Raw genomic sequence first — 25,823 nt, forward strand, 5'->3', positions numbered from 1 at the left:
TCTACATAAGGCCTACTAGACAGACCAGAGCATCCTGAAGAACTGGGATGGCAATAAACCCCTCTGGGACCTAAGCTGGGCCCACCGCAACTACTGGGGCCAGAACCTCATCACCAAAGTCAACCTAAGGCTCCGCCGCTAGTGCTGCTACTCGGGGCTGAGCTCTGCCCCTACCTCAGCCTCTAGCATGGCCTCGACCTTGACCTCGTGGGAGCTGCTATTGGGGGCTCGGGCTACTGGTCAGTGGATGAGGAAGCGCGTGTTCTTGCCATCTGCGAAAGAACAGAATGGAAATTCAATTAGCATTAGGAAACCAAACCGCACGACAGGAAAGAATAAATGTGAAGTTTTTCCTAACTTTGTAGCCTCTGGGGGATAAATACAGATGTCTCCGTACCAATCCCTCAGACTCTACTAAGTTTGTCTATGAACTGTGAGACCCATGTAACCTAGAGCTCTGATACCAACTTGTCATGACCCGTATTTTCCACCCTCGGGAGTTGTGATGGCACCTACTAATGTGAGCTAGTCAACCAAACCTTTGATCTAATTACTTCATTAACCGATTATTTCTTTAAAACAAATATAAGGCGATAACATGAAAACAGCGGAATTTTAAATAATTAAGCGGAAGATAACAATTAAATATCTGAAATCTACATCTATTACAACTCTTAAAACTTAAAGCACCCAAAACCTGGTGTCACAATGTCACAGACGGTCTAAGAGATTACTACATACAAAGTCTGAAGAAAATGACAATACATTGTTCCTGAATAAAAGGAAAATGAAACAGGAAATAGGAATATAGGAGACGCCAGGGCCTGCAGGTCTACCTTGGATCTCCGCGTGGACTGAAGGTAGCCTCCAAACTACGATCCAAAAGTTGCTCCAGGATCTGCACATAGTGTAGAGTGTAGCATCAGCACAACCGACCCCATGTGCTGTTAAGTGTCTAGCCTAACCTAGGCAAAGTAGTGACGAGGCTAGGGCCAGACTACCAAATAAACCAGAGCAGTCACATAATGTATAGCGGAAAGTAAAGTAGAATAAACAAATAAAGATGGGAAGGGGAAATATGCTTCGGGGAAAACAGGTAAAACAAAATATCAAGAGAACTATAAAGGAATCAAAATCCAACCACTAACAAGAATAAGGAAAACAAAGGCAGATTTTACTTTCTTTTCACATCTTGTTGCAGGCATGCAACCCGATCCCATTTCCTATATCTCGTGGCAGGCGTGCCACCCGCTCCCATTTCATTTATCTCGTGGTAGGAGTACCACCCTCTCACATTTCATTTATCTTGTGGTAGGCGTACCACCCGCTCCCATTTCATTATATCTCGTAGTAGACATATTACTCGCTCTCATTTCATTATATCTTGTGGTAGGCATACCACCCGCTCCCATTTCATTATTTCTTGTGGTAAGCATACCACCCGCTCTCATTTCATTATATCTTGTGGTAGGCATACCACCCACTCCCATTTCATTATATCTTGTGGTAGGCGTACCACCCGCTCCTAGTTACAATCCAACAATAACTACAAGGAATCCCTGCAAGGGAATAAGAGCAATATAACAACTTCTCGGCAAGGGAACAATAATATTTCAATAACATCCCAGCAAGGAACAATAATATCAAACAAACATCCCGGCAAGGGATAATTAATATCAAACAAACATCCTGGCAAGGGAACAAGGGTGATAATAACATATGAAGCGCAATAAACCACAACGGAGTCATAACAATTATAATACAAGACTCACTGGCATGCTTGACACCAACGTATAGATACTCGTCACCATGTCTGTATGTCGTACTCCACAATTAACATGTAGCAAATAAGACACACTCCTAATCTCTCAAGCTAAGGTTAGACCAAACACTTACCTTGATGCCACGAACACAATTCATGATTCAACTATAGCTTTACCCCTTGATTCTACCACCAATTTGCTCGTATCTAGTCACAAGTTACTTAATTACATCAATAAACGCTAAATGAATCAACCCCAACGCATGAAAATGAGTTTTCTAAAGTTTTACCCAAAAAGTCAAAAAATGCCCCGGGCCCACATGGTCAAAACCCGAGGTTCGAACCAAAACCCGATTACCCATTCCCCCACGAACTCAAATATATGATTTATTTTTAAATCGGACCTCAAATCGAGGTCCAAATCCCCAATTTTTGAAAAACCTAGGTTCTACTCAAAACACCCAATTTCTCATATGAAAATCATTGACTTTGAGTTGAAATCATGTGAAAAAATGTTAATGATTGAAGAAAATGAGCTAGAAACCACTTACCAATGTTTTGGAGAATAAAGGTTATTTGAAAAATCGCCTCTTATGTTTTTGGGGTTTTGAAAAATAAAAAATAACTGAAAATCCCGTCTTAATATACTACTTTTAGATGCTCGTGCGGACCGCACGAAACCAATTGTGGCACACAACTCCCATGTGGACTGTAGTGACATGCTCTAGTATTGTAGCCATAACTTTCTCTACAGATGTCCAAATTATGAGTTCTTTAGCTTTATGAAAACTAGACACGAAGGGATACAACTTTCAATTTTTGTATCATCTCAAAATTCCTTGTAGATCAAAAGATATAGTCTTCCGAAGTCAGACCAGGGAAATTTTTCTTCACCGCGGACCGCACAAAATCCAGTGCGGCCGCAAAGCCCCCACCGCGGTCCGCACAAAATCCAGTGCGGCCGCACAGGCCCCTCCGCAACAGCATTCCATCTTGTGCGGACCGCACTGGTTTGTTCAGAGGCCTTTCACTTCTCTGAACCTGCAACAACTATATTTTTAAGACTAAGACATCCCGGAACCTACCCAAAACTCACCCGAGCCGTCGAAACTCCAAACCAAATGTGCATACTAACTCAAAAACATCATATGGACCTACTCGTGCGATCACATCATCAAAATAACATGTAAAATCATGAATTAAACCTCAAAACTCAACATTTTAATCAAGAACTCTCAAAGTTTATAACACTTCAACCGGAAGTCCAACTCACGTCAAATAAATTCCGTTTTTCACCAAATTTCACAGTTATCTTTCAAATTCTATAACAAGTTTGTATCGGGCTTCGGAACCAAAATATGGGCCCTATAGCAATGGTTTCAAACATTAATTCTTTTCTTTATTTCTTAGATAATTCAGTAAAACAATTTCTTTCAAAAATTGATTTCTAAGGCTTGGGACCTCGGAATTTAATTCTGGGCATACGCCCAAGTCCCATATTTTATTACGGACCTCCCGGGATCATCAGAACATGGATCCGGGTCCGTTTTCTAATAATATTGACCAAAGTCAACCATAATCAAATTTTTAACTCTAAAATTTCTATTTCTCATATTTTCACATAGAAGGCTTTCCGGATATAGGTCCAGACCACGTATGTAAATCAAGGTAGGGTAAAAGGAGGTTTTTTTGTAGGCCTCGGAACACTGAATTAAATTGCAACACAAGTGATGACCTTTTGGTTCATCACATCACATGACCATAAAACATTAACTTCTAGCATGGACATCTCAAAGAGCAAGTTTACGGCATAACAGAAATAATAGAGTAAGATGGACCTTTAAGCTTCTTCCATAGATTCAAACAATGATCTCCAAATCAGGGCATTGTACAGCGTCAACAAATGAATTCGACAACTAAACTCAAACAAATGACCACGTACGCGCCAGAGAAGACTCGAACAGAGACAGCCGACCAGAACTCAAACGGAATCGCAGCAGTTCCGAGACCTCGAACGCGACTTCCAAATTTCAGTGAATTTCATGGCTCTTTTTCGTTGATTTTTGGCTTTTTTTTAAAGTGTTTTGTAGGTGAGTTTCAACTGGGTTTGATAGAGGAAGTTTGCCTTTTTTGGACAAAAGGGATGTTGATTTTGGTCCTTATTTTTCTTTGTTTCTAGCGCCCCTGCTCTGTTGTTTTGACTGTGGGTGTTGTAGCGAAGGAATTCAGAGGGAAAGGGGGGAACAGCGGCTTCTCTTAAGAATTGAATGTGGGTCAGCTGAAACTTTTTGTGTGAGACTAATGGAGTTCTCGATGAGTTTGGTTGATTCTTTAGGAGAAGAAGATGAGCAGCCGATTTTTGTGAAGCTTTTACATGGCTAAAATAGAGGAAGGACCATGGATGAAGATGATTTATGGCTGGATTTCACTGGTGTTTAATGGAAGCTGGAAACCTTTTTTGCTTTCCCTTTCGTATATGTTTTTGTTCTATGCCCAGTCCCTTTCGTTTTTCTTTTTTTCCAGATCCCTCATCCCCTTCCGTTTTTTTGTGCAGATTCCCCTTTGTGTGTGTGCGCGTGCTTGTGAATTAAAAGGAAAGGATCTCTTTTGATTTCCTTTCCCCTTGTTCTGTCTGTTTTCTTTTTGCCTTGTGTGTAGTGTAGTTCCCTTAAATTGTGGGAGTTTGTTATGCAGATAAGGTGGAATCTTTGGCATCTGAAAAATCTTCATTGGCTCTCCTTTTTTTTTGTTAATTTTCTTTTCTTTCTTTATTTTTAGTGAATAAAATAAAATATTACTCCTACTTGATTAATATAGAAAGATAAAAAATGCTAACTACTCAAAATTCATTTACTAAAATCCTTAACTTGAAAAGGATAGAGTAGACCCTTTAAAAATATATTTTTGGAATCTTTTTCTTTCTTTTGAGAACAAGAACACAATTAATATGTAAAATTGTGACTATTTTTGTTATTTTCAATTTATCTAAAATAAACCTATAAAAAGGTCAAATAAAACTAAAATATTAAAATCAAACTTAAAAATTATATAAATACTAAAAAGTGAGTGAAAATCCCAAATATGGTCAAAACTTAGGTGCTCACAACATATAATCATGCATATGTCACAACCTCACAAATAGATGAACTGAAAAGTGTTAGTAAACTATATTTGTAAAATAATTCTGGAGAAGATAAAATAACATATAAACAGAAGTATAGAAAAAAATAGAATTTAATCCGAGCCCACTAAATTCACAGTATTTTTTTAAGGAACTTAATCCCCTCCTAGTATCCAAGGTTGTGGATTATTTCTTTCCAGGATAGAGCGAATTACATATTGGGGTAGCTGTTGGCCCAAGTACAGGTGAAGTTTTGAAGACTGACAAAAGAACTCAGACATGGACCAGGTCCATCTTGTGAAGCACAGTCATGATCAACCCAAATATGTGAGATGCACGTGAGGGAGATAAATCTAACTTATCAGAAGTAATATCTCCTGATCTGATCAAAAAGGTTGCATATTGGATAAGGAGTGAAAGACTCCTTACACGAAGAGAACACAATTTAGGAAGAGGATAGTGTTAGTTATGAGATCAACTAGAACTCTTCTACGATAGAAGAGTAGCATCTGTATCCCTGTCAATCTCTAATTACTAGCCCATTAAATATCAGTGTTGTTCTCTTATACAGGTAACGCATATAAGCAGAAGTTAAACGTAAATTGAGAGCAAAAGAGCAAGGCAATTTTGCAAGCAATTTATGTGTGATTCAAGTGTGCAATCCCGAAGCTACTTGAACAAGATAGAAGAACCAATTCCAAGTGTCTATCTTTTATTCTAGTTCAATTGTAGTAGGTTATTTTATATTGTACCTTTCAGCTTTTATAGAAGCAATTGTATTAGGTACCTAGAGTGTTCAAGTTAGAGTTAACTTGAAGTTGTCTCAAAAGTCGAGGATGTGTGTCACAACGGAATTAGAGTTAATCCTAGGTTTACAAAAGAGTTTTTGTAAATGCAATTTTTGGCTTAGTGATTTTACTGGAAGTTTGGGAAAATCCTACTGAGTAGTAGGTCATGGTTTTTTCATCTTTTGAGCCAGGTGTTTTCCACGTAAAAATCTTTGTGTTCTTTATTTTCTTTACTTATTATTCCGCAAATAGGAGTAGTTGGAACACATAGAAGAACCAGGTCCTTCTATAATCTAGTTAAGTGAAAATTGGGTACCACACAAATCACCCCCCTCTTGTGTGGTATTGATGTATAAAACAGCAATTGGTATCATAGCGGGTTATCCTTGAAGAGGCTAACACCTTAGGAACAGATCAAGATGAGTGCACCACCTGAAAACTGGGAAGGGCAATCCACTGCTAGGCCATCACTCTTTAATAGTCAGTACTATTCTTAGTGGAAGAACATAATGAGAGACCACATCATAGGAGAAGACTATGAACTCTGGTACATAGTCACAGATGGTCCCCTAGCTACTACAAAGAAGAATGCTGAAGGAGTGGACGTGCCAAAGACAAGAGCTGACTGCACTGCTAAAGATTTGAAGAAATGGGGAAAGAATGCCAAGGACAAGAAATGGCTTGTGTGTAGACTAGGTCCAGATGAGTACATCAGGATTCAAAGCTCTACCACTGCTAAGGAGATATGGGACACTTTACAAGTGGCTCATAAAGGAACTTCTCCAGTAAAGAGATCAAGAGGAACACTATTATATTCTCAATACGAAAATTTCACCATGAAGTAAGGAGAAACTATCCAGGAGATGTACACAAGGTTCACAACACTAACAAATGAACTTAAATCTCTTGGGAGAATTATCCTTGAAGAAGACAAGGTTGAGAAAATCTTGACAAGGGTCTTACCAGTAACTTGGGAAAGCAAAATCGTTGTTATTCAGGAATCAAAGAACATTGCCACCCTCAAGTTGGATGAGCTGATTGGAAATCTCACTACTTATGAACTGAGAAGGTAAACCATGAAAATTGATGCACCCAAGAAGGAAAGGAATCTGGCTCTCAAAATAGCTGGAGGTGAAGATCTAGAGGATGATGAAATGGCCATGATCACAAGGGATTTCAAAAAGTACCTGATGAGGGGAAATGGTTCTTCAAGAGGTACAACCTTCAACAAACCAAGGGCTCCTAAGAAACAGATCAACGAGGGCTGATACAAATGTGGCAAGACTGACCACATGATTAAGAATTGTCCTCAGTGGGAAATTGAATAGAAGAAGGAAAGGGCTGAACGAAGGAACATGAAGAAGGAAAAGGTTCAACCCAAAAGGAACAAAGGATCAACAAAGGCTATGGTTGCTGCTTGGGAAGAAATATCATATGAGGATTCACAAGATGAAGCTGGAGATGAACAAGCACTTATGTCCATTGGAGAATCAGATGATGAACAAGAGTTAAATGTGATTCATCTCAAAAACAAGATTAAGTTTTTGTCTAAAGAAAGGTTATCTAAACTATTGCTAGACTTCATCGATGAGTCTGAGGTAATAAACAATGAGAAGGAACAGCTGTCTAGGGAGTGTGTGATCTTAAAAGCCAAGTACAAAAATGTAGAATCTAGGGCTAATGAAAGTGACAGTAAAAATGCTGAGTTGAAGAACCAGGTTCTTGAATTTGACATCAGTGTCTTAGAACTTAGGTCTGAAAATTTAAAACTAAAATTAGGAACAGGAAGAAGAAAGCTAATCACACATATCTCATCTTAGAAGAAAATCTAGGAAAGATGAAGGATGAGTTGTACAAGAAAGATGAGCAGATAAGAGTTTTAAAAGAAGATCTAGGAAAGGTAAAACATGAACTAGACAGAACTTGCAAATGGAAGGCTACTGATGCACTATCCTAGCTACAAGAACACCACAGTAGCAGCAAGAGAGGACTTGGCTAGGGGACCCAAGCACCTAAGTGGGACCCCAAAAGCAAGTACATCACTCTTCCTGAAAACAAAATCTGCACACATTGTGTCAAGACTGGTCATTACAAAAATGAATGTAATGCAAAAGAAAAGGCCAGTCAAAAGAACAAAACCTTTGTTCAAGAGAAAAATAGCATGTCTGGGTGGGCCAAAAGGAATTTAATTTACCCTTTTGCCTATAGAAAAGAACCCAAACTAGTTTGGGTTCCTAAGACTAACCCTTGATTTCTTTTTGCAGGTTCAAGTGAAGGGAAGTAGCCAAATATGGTACATGGACAGTGGCTGCTCAAAACATATGACTGGAAGCAAGAACCTGTTCCTTTCACTTAAGGACTTAAAAGGAGGTAATGTCTCCTTTGGAAATGGGAAGAAAGGTGAGGTTATTGGGGTTTGAAAGGTAGGTAAGATAGACTCACATTCCAATGAGAATGTCTACTTGATAGATGGCTTGAAATATAGCCTAATTAGTGTATCACAACTGTGTGACAGATGTAACCTTGTAGCATTTACCTCTACTAAATGCTTTGTGATTAATCTTACCACTGACAAGATTGTTTTGTAGGGAAAAAGAGTTAACAAATATTTACATTGTAGATTTGTCCACTCTTTCAGAAAATGAACTCACTTGCTTGAGTGTGTTGGACAATGATCCCCTCCTGTGACACAAAAGACTTGGTCATGCAAGTCTGAATCAACTCAACAAATTAGTCTCCAAGGACCTGGTGATAGGGTTACCTAACATCAAGTTTAAGGAAGACAAAGTTTGTGAGGCCTATGAAAGGGGGAAGCAGGTAAGATCATCTTTTAAAAGCAAGAAAATGGTAAGCACAACTAGGACAATGGAACTAGTTTATATGGATCTCTGTGGTCCAATGAGAACATTGAGCAGAATGGTAAGAAATATGTGATGGTACTTGTTGATGATTATTCTAGGTTTACCTGGGTACTATTTTTAACATCTAAGGATGAAGCATTTGACATGTTTACTGCCTTTGTTAGAAAAACTTAGAAACAACTAGGTAATCAACTTGCATCAATCAGGTCTGATCATGGAACTGAATTTGAAAATGCTAAGTTTGCTAAATTTTGTGATGAGCATGGTATAGATCATAATTTTTCTGCCCCTAGGACTCCTCAAAAAAATGGAGTAGTTGAAAGAAAGAATCAGACTCTTGAAGATATGGCTAGGACTATGCTTCTTTCTAGTAAACTGCCTCATAGCTTCTAGGCAGAGGCTATAAATACTACATGTTACATCATTAATAGATGCATGAATAGACCTCTTATAGAGAAGACTCCCTATGAGTTACTTAAAGGGAGAAAACCAAATATATCCCATCTTAGGGCATTTGGATGCAAGTGCTTTGTGCACAATAATGGAAATGACTCCCTAGGTAAGTTTGATCCCAGAAGTGATGAGGGAGTATTCTTGGGATATTCTTCACATAGAAAAGCTTATAATGTGTTCAATAAAAGAACTTTGTGTATAGAAGAAAGTGTACATGTAGTTTTTGATGAAACTAACATTCTTTCTGAGAGACAGGAACGTGAAGATGAAGCTATTGGGCTGGTAAAAGAATTGAGTGAAGTCTCAGCTCAAGCTAAAGTTGCACCAAAATAAGCAATAGGTGATGGAACAGGTTCTTCCATCCAGGGCAACCTGATAGGGGGAACTAAACAAAGAGGAACTGAAACCAATTCCCTAAAGAAACTGGTTCATGACCCTGTTCCTCAGCAATAGAACATGGGAGAAACATCAAGCAGAAATCAGTTGGTTGTGAAACATCACAAGTATCAAATTTCTCATCACATTGAGAACATAATCATTGATCCAACCTCTGGAGTTAAAACTAGATCACAGTTAAAGAATCTGTGTGCTTTTGATGCTTTCCTATCTCTTATTGAACCTAAAAATGTTACTAAGGCTTTGCAGGATGTAGATTGGGTATATGAAATATAAGATGAACTCAATCAGTTTGTGAGAAGTCAAGTTTGGCATCTAGTTCCAAGACCCAAGGACAGATCAGTAATTGGCACTAAATGGGTCTTTAGAAACAAGCTTGATGTAGATGGAACAGTTACAAGGAACAAGGAAAGACTGGTGGTCCAAGGTTATATCTAAGAGGAGGGTATAGATTATGATGACACCTTTGCTCCAGTTGCAAGACTGGAGGCAATAAGAATCCTCATAGCTTGCAGCACACATGGAATTCACTCTTCATTAGATGGATGTCAAAAGTGCCTTCCTAAATGGCTACCTAAAAGAAGAAGTGTTTGTCAGACAACCTCCAGGGTTTGAGAGCAAGGAGTGTCCGGAACATGTGTACAAATTAGACAAGGCTCTCTATGGACTCAAGCAGGCTCCTAGAGCATGGTATGAACGGTTGTCCAAATTCCTGTTTGAACATGGCTATAAAAGAGGTATAACTAACAGTACTCTATTCCTGAGGGAAAAAGATAAGGATCTTCTTGTTGTACAAATATATGTTGATGACATAATTTTTGGGGCAACCACTGACAAACTAAGTAAGGATTTTGCCAAATTAATGGGGAGTGAGTTTGAAATGAGTATGATGGGTGAGCTTAACTTTTTCTTAGGCTTACATATCAAACAAAACCCAAATAGAACCATGATCCATCAGCAGAAATATGCAAAAGAGTTGATTAAAAAGTTTAAAATGGATGAATCAAAGGAAATAGACACACCCATTGCAACAGCTACTAAATTAGACATAGATGAACCTGGTTTATCTGTTGATCAGAAGTTGTATAGGGGTATGATTTGTTCACTTTTGTATCTTACTGCTAGCAGACCTGACATAGTTTTCAGTATAGGGCTTTGTGCTCGTTTTCAGGCAAATCCTAAGGAATCTCACATGACTGATGACAAGAGGATACTGAGATATTTAAAAGGCACTGCTGATATGTATATTTGGTACCCTAAAGGTAGTAATTTCAATCTAGTAGGATATGTTGATATTGACTATGCACGTTTCCTTGTGGATAGGAAGAGCACCTCAGGTATGGTTCATTTTCTTGGTTCATGTCTTGTGTCATGGGCCACTAAAAAGCAGAATTCAGTGGCCTTATCCACTGCTGAGGCTAAATATGTTGTTGTTGTCTCTTGTTGTGCTCAATTATTGTAGATCAAACAGCAGCTGATAGATTTTGGCATTGAAGTTGGTTGCATTCCTATCTTCTGTGATAACACTAGTGCTATAAATATGACAAAGAACTATGTTCATCATAAGAGGACTAAGCACATAGATGTTAAACATCACTTCTTAAGAGATAACTATGAGAAAGGATTGATTACCATAGAATTCTGTGCTATTGATAAACAAATTACTGACATCTTTACTAAAGCACTGAGTAGAGAAAACTTTGAAAGGAACAGGTTGGAATTATGGATGATTAAGATCACTTAATGGGACCAACTAAGAATGCACAATGAAAAAAATGATGAAAAAAATTGGCTAGGAAATCTGAACTTGTGTAAATAGCTAGATTAATTTTTACTCAGCTTCATACTGTAAATAGTATACTCCTGTGACATGTGTTAATATGACTCACTGATCTCTTACAAAATTTTCTCTATTGTTGTAAATTGAGGCATGGTCAAGAGAATTCTAAATGAAGAACCTGGTTCATCAGTATTATTTCATCTGAATGACAAGATATATTTTCTATACTCTACACAATTAGAAATATAAATATTTAAATCATGAGTAGAGTCCTACAATTGTTCAACTTCCTAGAAAATCCTATTCGTTTGTTTTTGAACCAGTTCCGTCCTCATTATAATTCTAACCACAAAAATTACCTAAAATCTAGGGAAGCCTAACCGTTCGTTCAACCTGCAATTTTAGGTTGATTAGACCTCTAATTGACTGCTAAAGCTACCGTTATCCATTAAATGAGTCTTTCCCTTTAAATACTTATCATTACTTCCTGCCACCCTCATAATTCAAAACCATCAAAAACCTTCTTCACTCTCAATTGCTTTCTTCTCCAAAGTTTTAACTCACCAATTCTCTCAAGAAATCATCCATAATGACAAACCCACAAGACAACCCTAGAACTCCTCCACATCCCACTCCCTCTGATTCATCTACTCCTCCTCCACCTAATACGACTCCCAAAACCAGGCTAAGAAGAGTAAAAATACTTGCTCGCAAAACGGTGGTGTCTGGTGCTCTCTCAAAGAAATTGAATGAGCAATTAAAGGCAAGTCAGGCTCAAGATTTTGATTCTGACTCTGATTCTGAATCGTACAAATCTGCTAGTGAGGGGGAGGACCTGGGTCTTCTGACTCTGAGAAGGCTCAAGAATCCCCTTCTAAGGTAAGTTCTTCTTTGACTGAGAATTTAGAAAATAGGTTTCTTTTAGTTGGGCCTATCAGGGATGTGGAATTACTTGAGTTAAGAAGGAGTGGAGGTAAAAAGAAATTTGAAAAGGAAAAGAAGGGAGAGGGTAAATATGGTGATGTGAGGGGAAAAGGGAAAGGAGTGGCTGATTTCTCACCCATTGTTATACCTGCTATTTGTGGGGTTGCACAGGAAACTATTGAAGAAAGTGGTAAGAAGTCAGGGGGAAGTGGTTCTGGTGAAGCTGTTGAAGGTTTAATTAATCTAAGTTCCCAGGGAGATGAACATGTTTCATCAGTTGAAGAGACCCTAGCAGACCTTTTAAAAAAGGTAGGTGCAAGTTACGATCCAAAGAAAAGGAGAAATCCCACACCAAAAGCCCCCAGTGCTCCTAAACCTTCCAAGAAACGAAAGGCTTCCTCCCCAACATGTACTGAAACTTCCTTGCCAAAGGGAAGAGCCACTAGAAGTAGGGTGAAATAGAGTGAGAGTGATCTACAAAAGGCTTTAGCTGAAAGTAAGAAGAAAAAGATGGATAAAGGAAAAGGTAAGGTTGCAGAGTCCTTAGAAGTTGTTGATATTGAGGAGATGGAACAGGTCCATCAGGAGAAAGTTACAACAGTGGAGGTTCAGACCCCCAAGCCCAAAAAGCCAAAGACTTCTTCCAAAAAGTCTTCATATGTGTCTAAGGCTCCTGAACTTTCATTGGCTAAGAGGACCAGGTCTGCAGTAAAAAGCAAACAAGTTAGAGTTTCTGAAGATCAGGAATGGAGTAGTGATGAAGAAAGTGAGTCTGATGGTGAAAAAGACAAGATGGCCATGTTTGGAAAAAGAAAAATTTTGAAGGGAAGATTGCTGAAAGATTTGGGGGAACCAGGGACGGTTCGTTTGGTTGACACACTAGCTGCTCAGGGCTGGAAGGACATGGTCCTTCAGATGGATGAGAAATTGGCCAGAAATGAAATCATTGAATTCATGGCAAATGCTAAAGTCAAAGATAGCATACTTACAAGCAAAGTCAAAGGAGTTCAAGTGACATTCGATGCATAGAAACTAGGAGAGATTATAGACATCCCTGTTAAGGGATATGATGATTACACCAGATAGAGATGGCTAAGTCTGGATTCCCTTCCATCTGCCCTTACAATAACTAGGATATTTTGTGATGTTGCAGAGGTGAATGAGGCCAAATTTGTGCACAAGAGTGAAATGAAGCCATAACACAAAGTCATTTTTGAGTTTGTAAACAAGTGCATACTGCCCAGGCAGGAGAGAAGGCATATTCCAAATTATATGGACTTAGTTTTGATGGAGTGCCTTGACAGTGGAAGCCAAATTTATTGGCATACATTCATCATCAAGCTACTGGACAGGGTTATCAATGGCTCCAAGGCTCATGCTACCCCCTATGGCTTTATTCTAACTACAGTGCTGGATAGGTGCAATGTACCTCTGAAGAAATGAGAAATGGCTACAAGCAAGGATTACTTCGGTATTAATACTCAGCTTCTTGTGACTATCTAGTCAATGTCATCCCAAATGAACCTGGTGCATCCAAGAAAACACCTATCAACAGTAAAGTCGGGGCTCTTGTTCAGGAAAGTGAAGCCAAGGATGCTGAGATAGCTAGGCTAAAGGTTCGTTTGGCAGAGGTTGAATTTGAAAGGGATGCTCTCAGAACTGAGCTTATCAAGGAAAATGAGAAGAATGATGGGATTTTTCACAATATGCTGAATCTTCTCCAAGGCCAAAACCAACCCTCTAGCTCCCCCAAGCCTTAGGAATTCTAACCTTTATCTCCTGAACCTATCTAGTACCTTCAGTGACCCGGATTAGGGATGTTTCTTTCTTTTTGCTCATGTTTTTAATATTTTTTCTTTCTGGTTGTGGATTGTGGTAGCAACATATCTTCTATCAATGATATCTACTATTTTTGCTCTTGATAAATGTTAATATTTCCTTGATAGTTTAAATATGTTCGCTTGATTACTGATGATTAATCTATGATTGCACTTGCAGTTGCCCCAGTGGCCATGAGTACTTATTAAAATCTAGGACTCACACTTTGTATGTAACTTTTCGATGATGCCAAAAGGGGGAAGAGATATTGTGCTTTACATATTCTGAATAAGTGATATTTATAACCTAATTAACCTGGTCCTTAATGATAAGTGAATTTTCTAAACTTTGTATTGATGGTTAAGCTGAGTTCTTACCGGATCCAAGTAAGTAAAAAGCACAGAGTTTGTCATCATCAAAAAGGGAGAATTTCTTGGCCCAAGTATAGGTAAAGTTTTGAAGACTGACAAAAAACTCAGACATGGACCAGGTCCATCATGTGAAGCATAGTCATGATCAACCCAAACATGCGAGATGCACGTGAGGGAGATAAATCTAACTTATCAGAAGTAATATCTCCTGATATGATCGAAAAGGTTGATATTGGATAAGGAGAGAAAGACTCCTTACACGAAGAGAACACAGTTTAAGAAGAGGATAGTGTTAGAGTATGAGATCAACTAGAACTCTTCTACGATAGAAGAGTAGCATTTGTATCTCAGTCAATCTCTTATTACTAACGCATTAAATATTAGTGTTGTTCTCTTTTACAAGTAATGCACATAAGCAGAAGTTAAACGTAAATTGAGAGCTAAAGAGCAAGGCAATTTTGCAAGCAATTTATGTGTGATTCAAGCGTGGAATCCTGAAGCTACTTGAATAAGATAGAAGAACCAGTTCTAAGTGTCTATCTTTTATTCTAGTTCAATTGTAGTAGGTGATTTTACATTGTACCTTTCAGCTTTTATAGAAGCAATTGTATTAGGTACCTAGAGTGTTCAAGTTAGAGTTAACTTGAAGTTGTCGCAATAGTTGAGGTTGTGTGCCACAACGGGATTAGAGTTAATCTTAGGTTTATAAAATAGTTTTTGTAAATGCAGTTTTTGGATTAGTGATTTTAGTGGAAGTTTGGGAAAATCCTATTGAGTATAGGTCGTGGTTTTTTCACCTTTTGATCCAGGTGTTTTCCACGTAAAAATATCTGTGTTCTTTATTTTTTTTACTTATTATTCCGCAAACAGTAGTAGTTGGAACACATAGAAGAACTAGGTTCTTCTATAATCTAGTTAAGCGAAAATTGGGTACCACACAAATCATCCCCCCCTCCCCCTTGTGTGGTATTGACGTATAAAACATCAGTAGCGGTACGTCAAATCCTAGTGTTTCAGTGAACACAAGATCAGTAGCAAATCACACTTACCATTGCGTTCTTTGTAGTTAAAACAATGCAAAAGAAAGGAGGAGAATTCAAAATTTCGTATGGAAAATCTGAGAGAATGGACTGCTATTTATAGCCAACATGCTGAGTTCAAAAATGAAGAGGTGCAACTCTTCAGAGGTCACTTATGACTGTTCACATAAAACGGCCATAACGTAAATAGCCATTTTGCACAAATTAAAACGGGCAGAGGAAACTTTATTTTCCGTTACAAAAAAGGACGGGCAGAGGAAACTTTATTTTTCGTTACAAAAAAGGACGGGCAGAAGAAACTTTATTTTTTGTTACAAAAAGCGGAAGGGCAGAGGAAACTTTATTTTCTGTTACAAAAAAATGGATAATTTGGATTTAATGTTAATTTACCATTACAAAAACGGATATTTAACAATAATACATTAATATTTACTATTAACAAATAAATTTGATACAAAAAAATTAATCAATCAATCGATCATTTGATCAAATCCGAATCCGAAGCCAAAGCCGAAGCCGATCCGAGCCGAGCGAGCGAGCGACGATGATGGCACGAGGCTTGCCTTCTTATTAACTCTTTAAGAGCTAAAATAAGAGCAATTGTATATATACCTATCAACAGTCTTTTCCTCCTCCAATATGGGACAATGTCCCTTTGTCAAGGAGGGAAACTCAAATATTTCATTTTGCCTCCATTTCCTATTCACCCTCTTTTAAGCTAAAATAGCTTTAAAAACCCAACAATCCCCCACATGAATGAGGAATGGCTATATCATGGAAATATGCATGAAAAACGGTGTGATTCGCAAGGAAGGATTAATTGCATCTGGATAAGTAGGTTTTTCTTTGAACTTTCTGTAGTGAACTTTTGTCGGATATACTCGATCAATCGATAAATTTGATATCTTTGAACCATCGAACTTTGGTGTATACCTAGACAATCATAAGTCACACAATCAACCCTTAATCGTCTGTTGTTCCCATTGTTTTGTTCGTTTCAGACATGAACACCGCATGGTTTCATAAGTGTGTAAGGAACTAGCCTTACAAAATTCTCCTTGAAGCGGCTAACACTTCACACTTACATTGGTAATTGCTAAACGTGTCATCCCGTAGATACACTATTTGATATACCCCGTATCAAATTTAAAAATCATTAAAAAGCCTTAATGCTTTATCCTTGGTACTGAACATTGTCTCATCACGAGATAGGACCAAAATTTTAGTTAACAATGTTGAACCTTCATTAATGATTTTGTTTGATCTCATTGAACCTAGATCTTGGGATCTCTAGTCTTCTAGGTAGATTTACAGCCACAATGACTTGTTCTCGACCATAGTCTCATTCCCCTTGATGATTTCTCAACTACCTCTCTAGTTAGGTCTTTTGTAAGTAGATCTAACACATTATCACTTGATTTTATGTAGTCAATCGTGATAATTCCTTTAGAGAGAATTGCCTAACAGTTTTTTCTTCGTCATATATGACGAGATTTACCGTTATACATAACGCTCCCAGTCCTTCCAATTGCCACTTGACTATCGCAATTTATGCATATTGGTGCCAATGGTTTGGGCCAAAATGGGATGTCTTCCAAGAAATTCTAGAGCCATTCAGATTTTTCACCGACTTTATCTAAGGCTATGAACTCAGCCTCCATTGTAGAGCAGGCAATACAAGTTTGTTTGGACGACTTTCAAGATACTGCTCCTCCATCAATAGTGAATACATATCCACTTGTGGACTTAGAATCAATTGAACCGGTGATCCAATTTGCATCACAGTATCTTTCAATCACTGTAGGATATTTACTGTAGTGCAAAGAAAGTCCTAGGTATGTTTTAAATATCCCAAAACTCGTTTCATTGCCATCCAATGAGATTGACCTGGATTACTCGTGTATCGACTCAATTTACTTATAGCACAAGCTATATCTGGTCGTGTACAGTTCATGATATACATTAAATATGCCAACACACGAGCATAATCCAATTGTGATATGCTTTGGTCTTTATTCTTTGCTAGTACAAGATTCACGTCAATTGGAGTCTTTGTAACTTTAAAATCTAAGTGCTTAAATTTTTGAAGTACTATCTTAATATAATGAGATTGTGACAATTCCAGACCTTGAAGAGTCTTATGGATATTAATACCTAGAATTAAATCAGCAACTCCCAAGTCCTTCATTTCAAACTTGCTAGTTAGCATACTCTTAGTCGCATTTATGTTGGCAATGTCATTACTCATTATCAGCATATCATCCACATATAAGAAAACAATGACTATGTGATTGGAATATTTTTAATGTATACACATTATTACATTCATTTATCTTAAAATCATTTGACAACATTGTTTGGTCAAATTTCGCATGCCATTATTTGGGTGCTTGTGTTTAGTCCGTAAAGGGACTTAAAAGGTATACATACCTTCTTTTCTTTACCTGGAACCACAGACCCTTCAGGTTGTTCCATGTAAATTTCTTCCTCCAAATCTCCTTTAAGAAGGTTGTTAGCTTATATGAGTTCACCAAACTATAGAGTATCTAGTCCCGTAAGAGACTGATACGTAGAATGTTGTAAAGGCTGAAAGTAAAAAAGGCAAGAGATATTTCTACGTGGAAAAATCTCACACAAGGGGATCAAAAAATCACGACCTACTCTTGTAGGCTTTTAACTCAACTAACTTGTAATCTACCTATTACAAGTCACTTTGCAAAAACCCTATAGCAAAGACTCTAAACTAACTTGTGATGCAACCACCACAAGCCACTCTCTAACTCTCCTAGTTACAGAGGATTTAACTTATGACTATTTCTAGTCACAACATAAACTCTAAAGTTTACAAATTTTGTTTGTTCCTAAAACAGCGCTTCTAAGAAAGCAAACTAGGAATTACAATGTAGAACAATTAACAAGATTACAACTCAACTATGGATATACATAAGACTTCGTTTAGAAACTGATCCTTAGTGGAATTATCTTCTTGTTCTTGACACGCCAGTGATTTCAATGTAGGATCGATGCTTCTTCTTCTTGAGAGAATATCACTAAATGCACAAGTGATGGTGTTTCTTGTACCGGGTTGTTTTATCACAAAAGATATCATAATAGATAGTGGTGTCAACTCTTGGTGCACTTCTTCTCAGTGAGAAGTGACTACTGCACTGTCTATACAACCACTTCTGAGCAGTTGCGTTCCAGCTGAACTTTGTGCTTTATGTCAGGACATACCAACGGACCAGGTCCTAATACTTCTATCAGGACATACACTAGGACCAGGTCCTAGTTGTGTTCCTCTTTTTGTAACAGTTTCTAGATGGTCACTTTCTTCTGCTACATTCCAGTTGTGCACTTAATTTGTACTTTGGTCAGAGAACCCTAAGGAAGCAAGTCCCTGTTGTGTTCCTCTTTATATTGATTGCGTGCCATTACTGACTTGTGCTTTTGTCGGAGAACCCTAAGGGACCAGGTCATCAGGTCCCTATTGTGGTCATTCATCCTTTTGCTGATGTTCAGGTTTCGACTAGTTCATATGAGATATGTATCCTGTGGAGCAGGTTCTTTATCTGGTTTTTTATGATAAGTTTGTTAGATCATCAAAACATAAGGTTAAGTAAAAACCCATCAATTTCCCCCTTTTTGATGATGACAAACTTAAGCGTGGATAGTATTTGTTTAGAGCAGAACCAGATAGGGATAACTAGATGAAGTTCCCCCTTAATATCATATCTAACCAGATGAAATTCTCCTTTAATCAAAGATCTCTGTCAACCATGTTATCCCACCTTATCCTTATTTCCCCCTTTAGGCATCATTAAAAAGAACAACTATGAAGAGGAACACAAGGAGGTAATAAGCATAAAGAAGTCTAACACAGCTAGCTCATGCCACATATGTGCACACAACATGATAGAAAAGAGAAGCTAGAGAAACACGGTGTTGTACATGCAAGAAAAGGGGAGCTATTTCGTTAATGTTTACATTGGACTAACCAATTAGGAGCAGTAATGGTTAAGTTCAACATGCCATCACAAAATAAAACAAGTAAACACAAGTAAAACAGCAGCCACGGGATGTTGCTGCAAAAATATCTTGACACTAAGAGGATCCTAGGGAACACTAGAGGAGGGAAGCTTGGAGGAAGAGACAACAATGGTTTTGAGAACCAGGTCCAGTCTAGCATTTGCAGCTAGTTGTTCTTCAAGTAGTTGAGCCTGAAGTCTCTCATTTTCCTTTCTCAGTTGGGCAACCTCCTCATGTACAGAATCAGGTCCCTTAGCTGCTTGGCTAAGCTGGGTTTCTAGAATGGCATTTCGAGCCATCAGCCTTCGTATTTCCTCAAAGGCTACATTTTGGGCGTTTATCAGCTGAGAAATGGTCGAGATGCTTCCACCAACTTTTTCTATGCATTCACATTCTTCTAGAGTGGTCTTAGAAAAGGTTTGCTTGTGTGTGCCCACTCTTGATTTCCCAAGGGAACTTTATAGAATCTGAACACTTGAGTGAGGAGAAAGCCATAAGGTAACCCATGATTGCTACCCTTAAAATTTGCCACCTTCTGCATGTGATCTATCATGATTATTGGCAATTTGATTGGTACAAACTCATCAAATGCTTCCATCAGGACCAAATCTGACTTTGTGGCAATGGAACGTCTCTCAGAGCAAGGTAAGAGAACTTTATTAACCAGTTCAAAGAGAAGTTGGTACTTAGGAAGCAGCACCTTCTTATGGACTTGTTCCCCCTGTTGAATGGCTTGCTTTTTCATGATGGCTCTCCGAAAGTTTATTCCACAAACATCCTTAACTAAGGACACACCTTCACACGGAATTCTGAGAATCTTTCCCAATGTTGAAGCATCGAGTACAATGTCCACTCCATTTACAAGCGCACAGATGTGATCCCCCTCAACTGTGAAAAGAGATGCATAGAAGGTTTGTACTGCATCCTTGTACACCAGAGGCATGTTCCCTTCAAACAAGTGTTCCCATTGTTGAAATTCCACAATCTACAGAATTTGTCTCATACCTGCCATCTCCGAGATTGCTGGATCAAAAGTACGTCCCCACAACACTTTTTGAGTTCTTAATTTCTGCTGCGACAGAACACCATGACAGGTCATGGACCTTGTTGAACCAGGTTCCTTTACAGTAATTTCCTCTTTTTGTTTGCTAGACCCTTCATCAAACTTTCCATTCCAGCTTGCCATCACCACAGTATTGTTTTTAGACACTGCTAGCTTAGTTTGACTCCGTTTAGACTTGTTGTCGTTCTTTATGAATGACCCTTTCAGTTCCTCAACAGTGCCCTCAACTGTCATGGATTTTTGTACTAAGGAACCAGGTTCCCTAAAAGAATCTATGTCTATTCGGTTTACTGACACACTCTTGATGAAATCCTTTGGATTCATTTTCCTTTTTTTCTTGGCCTTGACACTCCTCTTACTTTTCTGTAGTGAATATTCAAGGCTTTCTTCCTACAGTGACCTGGTAATGGGAGATTTGGAGGAAGACTCTAACAGCTTGGAGTGAACAGGAAGTTCAGAAGTGAGTTTGCATGGAAGAGAATCAGGTTCATCAGAAGGCTTTTCTGAGGATATCTCATGAGCTAAGGACTTAAGGAGTGTTGTGGTTCTTACATCTTCTAGGAATGGAATTTCTTCCCCTAGTATTCAGACGAGAGATCTTCTCCTTCATTCATCAATCTCTCAACAGCTATAGCCATGATCCTATGAGTTGCTTCCTTTTCTGGTGACTCCTTGAGAGTCGCTGAGTCCAACATGAAAGAGTTCAGATACTGATCAGGATCATCCTCAGGGGCTTCTGACATTTGAGGAGTAAAACTGCCTGTGTGGTCTTTGATGAGATCGAAGGATTGACTAGTCATAAGATTCTTAAAATAATGGTAGACATGATTTATCAAAAATAGGAAAACTGTAGGAGTAGAAGAGGAATCAAGAGTAGATAAGGTGGTAGAAGACGTGAAATAGTGGTGTTCAGGGAATGGTTTCAAAGGTGATAGTGAAGTGGGAGCGGTGTTAATGGTGGAAGAATGAGGTGATTTTTCAATCACCATTAGATGAAAGCTTGGTAGACGAGCAAAGAGAGAAAGAGAAATATGAGAAGAGGATCCTATCTCTACAAAGGGGATGAAGGTTCATGACTTGCCGTGAGAGAGAAAGAAAGTTTTATTAAAGGAAGGGCTAATGATGAGTGGAGAGCGAAACAGGTTCTGAATAATTCTGAAATTGGTGGCAGATATGTAGGGAAATGTTACCGTGCAGAGAGGATGAAAGGATGTGACGGACAAGACATGACACTTAGACGTTTGAACAATCAAATGATATGGTAGATGAATTAGTTTTGTAAAAATTTGTTTGGTGAGGACATGCAGAATTTAAGCATATTACTACTAACCTGAGGTGCAGGAACCTGATGCCAGAACAAATTTTGAATAAGTTTTTAGTAGCTCCTCTCTCTTCATCTTTCACACTTGTGCCTTGAGCTTCTATGAGCGACATGCGTGTTTACCTACAACGGTATTGATGTGAGCTAGGCTTGGTCAGAAAACACTTTAGTTGTCTTTACTTAGTGCTGTCTTACATATCCAACTGATGGAGGATCAGGTTCTTCATTTGGCCCTTGTAACTCCATCTTCACTTTTGATTGATCCAGAGTTCTCTACTCGAGGCTTTGATGCAAATGTTTGGAATTTTGTCTTCTATTTCTTCAATATGCTTGATCTTCTTCCCTTTTTTTGATTTGAAGATCTTCTTCAGCTGTTGATGAAGCCATTTGAGTTTTGCTTCATTGTTTCCCAAGGGATGAGGCATGCATCATGACAAGAGAACCGTTCCAAAAGTGTTTTCCTTTTCCATAGAAAAACTAGGTTCTTTGTGAGACATGGAGAATGATGTTGCATTGCATTTTGCTGGTCCCCTTCATCTTACTCATTTTGTCATCGTTTCTTTCTTGTCAAGAGGAAGTATCTTGTTGAAGACCCCATGAGCACCCCCTATTATTCAGTGTGCCCTTTGTTGGAGACATTCTGGCCTTATTTCGTGGATTTTATTCTAGAGGAATTCCTTTGCTCATCCCTTTTCATTGAGCTTCCCTGGCTAATCCTTCCTATTGTCGAGAACATGGTATTCTTGTCTGTTTAGTTCTTTCTTTAAGCAATATCACTTTACTGTGAAGTCCTTGATTGTTGGGAAATTGTGCTTGATCCCTTCTCCCCCCTCCTTCTTCCTTTTGTGAACTCATGTCTGGGGACACTTGAGCTAACAAACCATGGGCCAAGTCCTACTGAGTTAATTTATTCGAAGGTGAGAGGTTTGCATATACCAATCCTTTGTGCCAAGGTTGCGAGTTTACTCATCTCATACCACCAGCTTGTGGGAATTCACACTTAGTTGGAGTGGATGTTCTTGTTTCCTTTGTCAGCTGAGACCACTTGGGGAGTTATCAGATTGGTGACTACACTCTATAGGCCATTCACATAGCGCACATTCCCACTTGAGTGCCAAAAGAACTTATCTACCTTTTCATTCACTTGAGAATGTACCTTTTACTTCCTTCTTAAGGATATATTCCCTTCCTGCAGGGCTATCAGTGAGAAGGGATTCATGTTGTTTTTTAGCTGCATGCTTTACGTATCCATTGCCCATGATCCATAGCAGCTCGCTTCCTCTCACTGTTCCCTGATCATGCAAATCAAGGGTTAGATTTAGGAACCCAAACTAGTTTGGGTCCCTTGTTACTATAAAAAGGATGAATGAGGGCTTTCCTAGTCCATGCAGGCAGCATACGCTTTTTGCAAGTGGTACCTGGTCCTTTGCTAGTAGTCACTCTCTCAGTAAACGCTTTGTTCTTCTGAGCAGACTGAACCCTGGCCTGACAATTTTCTTTAGAATGCCCATTGTTTCCACAGTGGGTACATAGCCAGTTATCAGGTATAGTGACATACTTGCTGTGTGGGTTGTAGGGAGTTTTATCCCTTTGGAACCCGATGCCCTGCTTGTTCCCACTATTGTTTAGATACATAGTAGTAACAGTATTTGAGGACCAGGTCCACTTCAAGGATTTGTCAAGATCATTTCTTACTTTCTCCAACTCAGATTGGAGTTGCTTATTCCTCTCGAGTTCACTACAAAGACTAGTTTTTACAACAGTTAACTCTTTTTCCAGCAAGATGTGTGACTCACTGGCTACTTCCTTCCCTTTCCCAAGACTTTCATTCCTATGTTCTCTATTGAGTCCCTCAATGGTTTCCTCTAGATCAGCGCATATCACTAGAAGGTCATCTCTTTCCTCTTCAGTGGAGGCAATTTTTCTTCTAAGGAATGTTTTTCATTGCTAAGACCTTCTATTGTTTCTTTTAGATCAACAACTACTACCATCAAATCGTTTCTCTAATTCTCCACACTGGTTATTTTTTCATTTAAGGCCTCCTACCCTAGTTCAAGATTATCTATGGTTTCATTTAAGTTCACTACGCAGACCACTAGATCATATCTAGATTGTTTAGCCTCCTCTAGTTCTCCAGTCAAGATCTCCTTATCATTTACAAGACTATAATAAGCGTCAATTAGGACATTTGATAAAGACCCTAGTTTCTTAGAGGAATAGGATTTCAGATTTCTCTGAACATTCATGAAGTTTACCTCATCGTCTTCATCTTCTTCATTATCATCATCTGACTGAGCCATCAGCGCGAATAGTGAATCATACTTCGTTGCTTCATTTTCCACTGCCATCATGGAACTATTTTCTGCATCTGATTCCCTTTCAGATTCACTTGAGGAGTCTCCCCAAGCACTAAGATCCTGCTTAACGATATTGTTTGCAACACTTTTTCGATTGAATCTTTTCTCTGGAACCAGGTTCCTTTTTCCAGCTTTGTCAGGATTTTGCTCGTACTGCTCCTATTTTGCGAGAGGGCACTCTTTGATGAAATGCACTGGCTTTCCACATTTGTGACAAAGATCATTGTTCCTTGTTTTGCTTGAACTTCCCCACTTTGGTATGCCACCATTTCTTCGAACCATTTTTTGAAATCTCTTAGTAAGATAGGCTATGTCACTTCCTTCATCACTTGAATCACTCCTTTCAGCCTTAAGCACCAGGTTCTTTTCCTTCTTAGGCTCTCTTCTTTCACTGTTTTTCTTTCTTTTCATCTCGTATGTTTTTAGATTACCAATCAACTCATTCATGGTCAAAGTCTGTAGATCTTTAGCTTCTGTGATGGCATTTACCTTACTTTCCCAAGAACTAGGTAGAACACTGAGAATTTTCCTTACAAGCTTGTTTCTGGGAATGACATCTCCAAGTGAGTGAAGCTCATTTATGATGGAGGTGAATTTGGTGTGCATATCTTGTATAGACTCATCATCCTTCATCCTGAAGAGCTCGTATTCAGTGGTGAGCATGTCGATCTTGGATTGTTTGACTTGAGTGGTTCCTTCGTGTGTAGTTTGTAAGGCTTCCTATATTTCTTTGGCAGTATCACAGGCTGATACTCTATTGTACTCATCAGGTCCTATGCCACACATCAAGATTTTTTTGGCACGATAGTTCTGTTCTACAGCTTTTCTGTCAATGTCGTTGTACTCTCTTCTCCCTTTGGGCACCAATGGTCTTGTTTATTCAAGTTTCTTCATGGGAACATGTGGACCATCACAAATTATGTCCCACAGTTCTGAATCTTTAGCTATTATGAAATCATGCATCCGAGTCTTCAACCATCTATAGTATTGACCATTGAATCTGGGAGGTCTAAAAGTTGATTGTCCTTCTTCAAAGCTTGGTGGAACAGCCATTTAGGATCCTTCCTAGGTGTTAGCCTGATAAGAGGAACCTGCTCTTATACCAATTGTTAGCTTATATGAGTCCACTAGACTATAGAGTACCTGGTCTCGTAAGAGACTGATACGTAGAACGTTGTAAAGGCTGAAAGTAAAGAAAGCAAGAGATTTTTCTACGTGGAAAAATCCCACATAAGGGGATCAAAAAATCACGACCTACTCTTGTAGGCTTTTAACTCAACTAACTTGTAATCTGCCTATTACAAGCCACTTTGCAAAAACCCTACTGCAAAGACTTTAAATTAACTTGTGATGCAACCACCACAAGCCACTCTCTAACTCTCCTAGTTATAGAAGATTTAACTAATGACTATTTCTACTCACAACATAAACTCTAAAGTTTACGAATTTTGTTTGTTCCTAAAATAGCGCTTCTAAGAATGCAAACTAGGAATTACAATGTAGAACAATTAACAAGATTACAACTCAACTATGGATATACATAAAGACTTCGTTTAGAAACTAATCCTTAGTGGAGTTGTCTTCTTGTTCTTGACACACCAGTGATTTCAATGCCAGATCAATGCTTCTTCTTCTTGAGAGAATATCACTAAATGCACAAGTGATGATGTTTCTTGCACCAGGTTGTTTTATCACAAAAGATATCACAATAGATAGTGGTGTCAACTCTTGGTGTATTTCTT

At 38.6% G+C, this 25,823-nt stretch overlaps 1 protein-coding gene across 1 annotated transcript; it reads left to right on the forward strand.

The window, feature by feature from the left end:
• Window positions 1-6,180: 6,180 nt before the first annotated feature.
• LOC138872900 (uncharacterized) lies at window positions 6,181-6,516 on the forward strand. Its single transcript, XM_070151320.1, has one exon. It carries the CDS (start codon window positions 6,181-6,183, stop codon window positions 6,514-6,516), a length of 336 nt encoding a protein of 111 aa, XP_070007421.1.
• The last annotated feature ends 19,307 nt before the right edge of the window (window positions 6,517-25,823 follow it).

Source organism: Nicotiana sylvestris, chromosome 7 (genome assembly GCF_000393655.2).
Source record: "Nicotiana sylvestris chromosome 7, ASM39365v2, whole genome shotgun sequence".
NCBI lineage: Eukaryota > Viridiplantae > Streptophyta > Magnoliopsida > Solanales > Solanaceae > Nicotiana > Nicotiana sylvestris.